Here is an 8,015-nt window from a genome sequence, read left to right as displayed (position 1 = left end):
TAATATTATGTTGGTAGATTTGAATTTTTATATTTCCACCTTCGGGCTTGTTAATTTGTAAACTCCCTTAATTAATGAATGTGCCAAGAAGAATTGCCCCTAACAAAAATTTAGGTGATTATGAACGCATAAAAGATGATTGTATCCCATCTTGCCCTATCTTTTTAAAAATTGAGTCTTGTCAAATTTGATTTCAGTCGAAGAAAAAAGCAACCCACAGTGGCTTCACAAATTTGATTTCAATCGAATAAAAAAGCAACCCACGGTGGTGTTGTCATGTATTTGTTTTGAAGTCTTTCTTCACACATCCCGCCTTTTCTTTAAAAGTGTTTCTTCACAAATCTGATTTCATGCGAAGGAAAAAACTACTTTTAAAAGTGATTCTTCAGACGTCCTATCTTTCTTGATTTTCACAAAATTGGTTTCATGGGAAGCAAAAAGTAAAATAAAATTACTCACAGCGTGTCGTTGGTCATCCTAGATGACTATGAAGTGTGATTGCATATATCAATATCAAGAGTTGTGATTGCTAACCGGCCCTGCCACCCAATGATAACCTTCTCACCAATCAAATTTATAAACATATTCTTAAGAAGTTGGTTCCAATTCTCTCAACATGCAAAGTGACCACCTCAATATCCCACTAAGCAATGCATTTAAGTCTTCTCTCCCACTAAGCCATATAAAATCTGCCACATAAGCGAGTCATGCATTGAACTTACAATATATAATTATTTTTGCATTAGTCTATGCATGTAATACTGGCACATCATATATTCATTGTAGTCATACTTCACATTTTTGTTTGAAATGACATTTTTAACTATAATTCAAAAGTTTTTATTCTATTTTTAGACACTTTCTTTTATTGATTTTTAAGCTTATACTTTCTTTTCATTAGATTTAGTTAGTTTTGTCAACTACTTATGCATTTTTAACAAAGTTACCGCAGCAACCCGCGGGGGAGAGTCATCTTCACTAATCTATTTCAGAGTTACATATTAAATCCAAGCCATCTTCTGCTGCAAAACATTTCTTATTTTTATTTTCTTACTATTTTTCTCCTTATGGCGTGCCCCTCTCTTTTAAATTAGTTTTTACACTATCATCCCTCTGCTTACTCAACTACAGCAGAACCAGGACTTGAGAGCCTACATGGAGCTCTTTTTTTAGGAGAGCTACTATGTGACGCTCTCTGCGTCAAGCAGTCGAGCGAGCGCATAGGGGATCGAGAGACTGGGCTGGCCCATCTCTCTCACAAACAGTAGCTCACGCTGGAATAAAAAAAGATGCGTTTCCAGGATCGCATAGGGGATCGAGAGACTGGGTCGGCCCATCTCTCTCACAAACAGTAGCTCACGCTGGAATAAAAAAAGATGCGTTTCCAAGCCATCTTCTGCTGCAAAACATTTCTTATTTTTATTTTCTTACTATTTTTCTCCTTATGGCGTGCCCCTCTATTTTAAATTAATTTTTACACTATCATCCGTCTGCTTACTCAACTACAGCAGAACCGGGACTTGAGAGCCTACATGGAGCTCTTTTTTAGGAGAGCTACTATGTGACGCTCTCTGCGTCAAGCAGTCGAGCGATCGCATAGGGGATCGAGAGACTGGGCCGGCCGATCTCACTCATGAACAGTAGCTCACGCTGGAATAAAAAAAAGATGCGTTTCCAGGATCGAACACTAGACCAGCTGCTTCCGAGCAACGATTCGAACCAGTTGTGCTAGCTAGATTTCTTGATCACATAACATTGCAACACCTTAAGAAAACTCAAACGCCGATCCGAACATTTTTCAAAATTTCGAACCCAAAACATTTTTTTTTCAAAAACAAAACGTGAATGTTTTATCAAACGCGAACATTATTTTTTTTCATAAATTTTGAGAATACTCAAATATTTTTTGACACACAAGCGAATTTTGGAGACGCGAACATATTTTTTAGATCGGAAACATTTTTTAAACTACCCAAAAAACAGAACAGGAACAATTTTTCAAATTTCGAAACAAAATTTGGAAACACGAACAACTTTTGCAGGCGAACATTTTCTTAAACCCCAGAACAAAATTTTGAAAAAACGAACATTTTTAAAAATTTGCAAACAATGTTGGAAACAGAACAATTTTCGAAACTCCGAACAAAACTTGTAAATAAGAAAAAAATTGAAATTTACGAACAAATTTTGGAACAGGAACATTTTTTTTTCAAACTCCCAAGCAAATTTATGGAATTTACAAACAATTTTCAATTTTTGAACAAAATTTGAAAACATGAACATTTTATAAATTTGTGAACAAATTCGGAAAGCTGGAACACTTTTTGAAATTCCTAGACATTTTTTGAATGCAAACAAAATTTTAAAACATGAACAATTTTGAAAAATAGGAATATTTATTGAAACTCATGAACAAAAATTGAAAATCGAACATTTTTCTTAAATTTGCGAACAAATTTTGCAAAGTTGTGAAATTTTGAAAAAAACATAAAGAAAAGAAACAGAAACTAAAAAATGAAAAGAAACAGAAAATAAAAAAACAAAGTAAAAAAACATAGAAAGCCAAAAAGAACCAGAAAGAAACGATACAGAAAAAAACCTGGTTCAGGGAACCTTCTAGAAGGTTCCGAAAACCGGTTGGACGCACTATGTATAAGTGGGCTGGCCCATGTCGGTCGCTCGCGGCGCTCCTGTGTGCGATCCCTCGACAATTCGCTGCAGAGAGCGGCGAATAGGATTTTCCCTTTTTTAGATCAGAGAGCGTACATGATGGGAGCCGTGCGCGCCCCAGCGTATTGGGGTGTATCTCGGTCCAACATCCTCGAGAAATTAATCACCCGCAACTTTGAGCCTGGTTAGCGCCAGGTCCTTTTGACGGGTATGTAAGTGATGAAAGTGTCTCTAGTGCATGCTCGTAAAGCTGTCCTTGCGTTGATCGTCTTATTATAGATTCTATTCTAGTACTTTTTTTCTTGAGGCAACTATGGATTCTACTAGTAGTATAATTTGTATTACAACAGTCAATTAGCATACCGAAGCCCATTTACTTGCCAAGTCTTCTCGGTCTTTAAATCAGGGGTGCCATGTTTGGTTAAGTCAACCCCATGATCCTATTTGTATCCGGCTTGTGGTAAACTTTGAGTAATAAAGCTTGGTATTTCTTAAGAAAAAAGCAGTTAACTAGAACAGCTTTCTCCATGTAATTAAGTCACAAATCATTAATTATCCAGGCAAAGATTGCTCCAGGGAGTACATCTTCAACTAGTTAATACTCATCCAAAAAAGGTAAAATTCTGGACACCAAAAACAAACAGCAGGAAATTCAAGGCACCCAAGTAACCATCAGGCACGTAGCTGTGCTAGTTGACTGCCGTAATACACACACAAACTATGCAAGTATATAAGCCTGACTCCCTCAAAAAAGAGAGTATATATATGTGACAAAACATTGTGACACCAAAAAAGAGGTGCAGCTTACGATTTACGTTCAACTGAACAACATAGATCAAACGAAGAGCCTATGGAAGAGATCATCTGAATAACAATTTCAATGGCTCACCCGCAAAAAAAAAAAAAACAATTCCAATAGCTAAAGTACAATTATAAATGTCTTGGCTCAAAGAACCTGATGAATAAAATATACATAGACGACCGACCTCATATAATAATTTCAGGATATGAATTGAATGTCTCATCTTAACGATGCCCCTGTGCATCTTGACCAATACGGCAATACCAAAACTAAATAAGAACGTGACCGAGATCGACGGAAGCTGCTGGCCATGCCATGCAGGGCGGCCGGAGACGAGAGGATCCTCACCACCATCCTAGGTAGGTAGCTTACATGGGAGGGAAATGGCTCAAACCGAAGCCCAGATCGAAGGGCTGCATCATCATCATATTCATATCGCCGCTGGAGGAGGAGAAGCTGGCGCCGTCGTGGCCACCGGTGGTATAGCCACCGTAGAGCAGCTGGGTGCCGAGATCTTCTCCGGGCCGGGGCACCATGTCAAGCCAGCCCTCCTGCTGTTGTTGCTGCGGTGGTGCCTGGACCTGGTACAGAGACGGCGGAGACCCCATGTGATCCTCCATGCTGCTGCTGCCGGTGGTGAGCTGGTATGCGGCTGGCGGCGGCGCCTGCATGGAAAGGGAATGGATTTTGTCGATGCGTTCGCCGATGCTCCTGAGGAGCACGTCCACCTTCCATCCGACGCTGGTGAGCTCCTCGATGGTGAGGCCGGCGAGGCCCGGGAGGGCGCCGAGCATGGCCCTGTGCAGGAGGACCTTGATCTCGCGGTCGCGGCACTCGCGGCGGGACTTGTCGACCTGGTCGCGGAGCTTGTCGATGCGCTGGGTGAGGAAGCCCGCCTGGTTCATCTTGTTCTTGCACTGGCCCAGCTCCGGCATGCTCCGGAACCGGGTCAGGATGGCCGCCGCCTTGGCGTGGGAGGGGAAGACCTCCGGCGCCGGCTCGCCCTCGCCGTAGACGAGCACGCAGGTCTTGACGTCGCAGAGGATGGCCAGCTCGCCCGCCTTCTTCATCAGGCCCCTGAGGCGCTTCTTGAAGGTGCCGCGCCGGGTGGAGTCGTTGGCGATGTACTGGAGGGTCACCTTCTTGCGAGCCATTGCTGGCAAGGGATAAGGCAAGCGAAGGGAAGGAAAGTTGATGATTTGGGCGAGGTGGAGGGGTGGATTTATAGTGGAGGATCGGGATGCTCTTAATTTCATGATATGGTAGGAGATTAGTGTGACAGTCTGACATATATGGAGGAGATCGCATGATTTAGTGCTCGTTAACGTGATCGAATAGCTAGCTAGCACATCTCCAACCCGGCCTTCATTGTGCCTGTCTGTAACTTTGGCGTCCATTTACAAATTTTTACTGCCTAGCTAGCTAGCTTGATGAATGCATCATCACACCACAGATTTTTTTTTCTCATTAACACAAGAATGCTTGCCCATCGAGGGAGATAAACCGACAAGAAAAAGAAGCAATGAAAGGTTTCTCTTAAAAGGGCCATCCATCTTTATTAACACAATGTGCTTGTTTTAGCTATATAATTGCCAACTTAATTTTCCAGTTAATTTGTTCTAAAATTGGATGATTATTCAATACATCGTACTAGCTATCGGCCATTTGCTCATTCGTAAGCATGCTAAAATATATCAATAAAGAGCGTACGCATATTATCCAGGAAGGCGGTGGTGAATTGAAATGAATAATTTACAAAGTTATATAGCACGCAATTACAGCGATTGGTTATGCACATTGTGTGAGTAAAGTTTGGCCAAATTTTCCTGTATGTGAATTGAATGTGGTTTCACATATCCAGGGTTGAATATCGTTGCTGTTGCTGTCAGCACTAAGTACTCACTATAAACGGGCGACCCAAAAAGCCATCAACGTTGTTTGTAACAGACACCCAATAAAACAAATTTTCACTATCAACATGCGAAAAATAGAGTTCGCCGGTAACCATACCTTTATCGCTAGCGTGCCAATTGCACTAGTGGACCCATCATTGGTACAATACACACCACTTATGGGACAAAGTGGTGACCCCCCGAGTGGTTACTTTTGCCTGACCTCACAATCCTAAAGTCTAGTCCTGATCCAACGCAACTATGTACTCCGTACAAAAGAATCTCTCTTCCCTCTCCACCCCTCCCATCCTCTCCCTTCTTTGATATGGTGCCATCGTGCGCTCACTCATTCTATTGATACCACCACCGGAGCCTCCTATGCCTCGTTGTACATGAGCCATCTCAGCCTCTCCCCTACTGGATCCACTCTCACTCTCTCACCAGCAGTGATCCTAGGTCTCGAATCGAGGTGGCGGACGGTGCTTACCCCTTGAGAACTGACTGTTCCTCTCCTTCTCCATTCCTCTACCCATGGCGAGCTCGGTGTTTGTTGCGGCCCAGTGGTGGGAGTACCATCTCAGGTGCCAACAGCTTTCGGCAGAAGCAATTGCAGCAACATACAACTGCTATGACTCGACTTGCAGCAGCGTGTAGCGGAACCTCCCAAGACTAGATCTAGCGGTTAGTGCCATCGGTAACCGACTATGCTGCATGTGGCCACCCACCAATAAACCCACCTCCTGCATCCTTTTCGTACTAGATTCCCGTGCCTTGATGGTGGCAGCAAGGTGAGCTGCAACGCTGAGCGACTATGAGAGAGACATGTCAGGGAGCTTGATACATCTCCAAAGTATCTATAATTTATGAAGTATTCGTGCTATATTTACATGAGTTCTATATGGGTTTTGGTACACTTTTACACTATTTTCATGGACTAACATATTAACCTAGTGCCTGGTGCCACTTACTGTTTTTTTACAGGTTTTTGTATTTCGCAGAAAATTCATATCAAACGAAGTCCAAACCCGATAAAAATTTATGGCAATTTTTTATAGAAAATATGGGATTTTTTGGTGCAACAATCAACACAAGGGGTGGCCCAGAGCCCCACAAGCTCACACGGCACGCCCCCTACCCTAGGGCGTGCCGGGTAGGCTTATGGGCGCCTCGTAGGTCGGTTGCTTCTTCTTTCACCGCAACAAAGATAATTTCCAAATAAAAATCCCCTTAAATTTTCAGCCCAATCATAATTACGGATCTCTGGGAGTATAAGAAACGGGGCCATAAAATAGACACGAACTAGAGAAGAAAACACAGAGAGAGATCCAATCTCAGAAGGACTCTCGCCCCTCCGGGCGCCATGGAGGCCAAGGGCTAGAGGGACCACTGGTAGAAAAAGAGGCTTCCGTCCAGCCCCATTAGTCGCGAAACTGTAGGAACCGCGACTAATGAAGTCTTTAGTCGCGGTTCGGCAGACGAACCGCGACCAAAGGCCTGGGCCCAGGGCGCTCGGTGGCCAGCTGGTGCACGTGAGGGGCTTTAGTCGCGGTTGGCCAGGCCAACCGCGACTAAAGGTGCGCAAAGGCCTTTAGTCGCGGTTGGCCAGGCCAACCGCGACTAAAGCTCCTCCCCTATATATACCAGTTCAGCACGCTCACTTAGCCATTTGGTGCCACTTCTCTTCACAAGCTTCACAAGGGGGTGTAGGTTTGCTTTTGGTTCCTCTTATGCACACAAGGTGTTTGATGAAATGCCCTAAGAGGGTGAAACAAACATGATATGAAGTGTTGGAGCCACACTTGAGGTTCCTCATTTATTTTTTCCTCCTCGATCGCGGTTAGCAACTTGAACCTTTCATGCGATGATCCAAAGCGCCACATTGTTCTTTCAGGGAAAAGAAACATCGTGGGAGTGGAGGACAAGACAGACATGTCAGAAGATTATAATATGTTTGCTGAAATTCCGCCCTTCAAAGTGAACACCGACCCAAGCATTAAGTTAAATGATGAGGATGCTCCATGGATACGGCACAATCGTAAGCAAGCAGGGACACAAGGGAAGAAATGATGTGTAATAATTTATTGTACCAAACTTTGTTGAATGGATCATGTGAATTATATTACCCGTGAATGGATCATGTGAATTATATTACCCTTGACGAAACATTTTGAATTGAATTAGTTTTATTTTTCTGAATTTTTTGATATATTATTTGTATTTTTAACATTTTGAATTGAATTAGTTTTATTTTTCTGAATTTTTTGATATATTATTTGTATTTTTAGAATTTTGAATTGAATTAGTTTTATTTTTCTGAATTTTTTGATATATTATTTGTATTTTTAACATTTTGAATTGAATTAGTTTTTTTTTCTGAATTTTTTGATATATTATTTGTATTTTTAGAATTTTGAATTGAATTAGTTTTATTTTTCTGAATTTTTTGATATATTATTTGTATTTTTAACATTTTGAATTGAATTAGTTTTTTTTCTGAATTTTTTGATATATTATTTGTATTTTTAACATTTTGAATTGAATTAGTTTTATTTTTCTGAATTTTTTGATATATTATTTGTATTTTTAGAATTTTGAATTGAATTAGTTTTATTTTTCTGAATTTTTTGATATATTATTTGTATTTTTAACAT

The 8,015-nt window shown here is 41.3% G+C and overlaps 1 protein-coding gene across 1 annotated transcript; it reads right to left on the bottom strand.

Moving 5' to 3' along the window:
• Positions 1 to 3,840: 3,840 nt before the first annotated feature.
• LOC123131190 (agamous-like MADS-box protein AGL80) lies at positions 3,841 to 4,626 on the bottom strand. The gene has a single exon (XM_044550922.1). The coding sequence runs from the start codon at positions 4,624 to 4,626 to the stop codon at positions 3,841 to 3,843; it is 786 nt and encodes a 261-aa protein (XP_044406857.1).
• Positions 4,627 to 8,015: the final 3,389 nt, after the last annotated feature.

Source organism: Triticum aestivum, chromosome 6A (genome assembly GCF_018294505.1).
Source record: "Triticum aestivum cultivar Chinese Spring chromosome 6A, IWGSC CS RefSeq v2.1, whole genome shotgun sequence".
NCBI classification, from domain to species: Eukaryota; Viridiplantae; Streptophyta; class Magnoliopsida; order Poales; family Poaceae; genus Triticum; species Triticum aestivum.
The sequence above is the reverse complement of the archived record's forward strand: the minus strand, read 5'-3'. Positions and strand labels throughout refer to the sequence as shown.

What these genes read in the sequence shown, in the direction of transcription:
- LOC123131190 (XM_044550922.1), bottom strand. Translation starts at nt 4,626, where the DNA reads ATGGCTCGCAAGAAGGTGACCCTCCAGTACATCGCCAACGACTCCACC.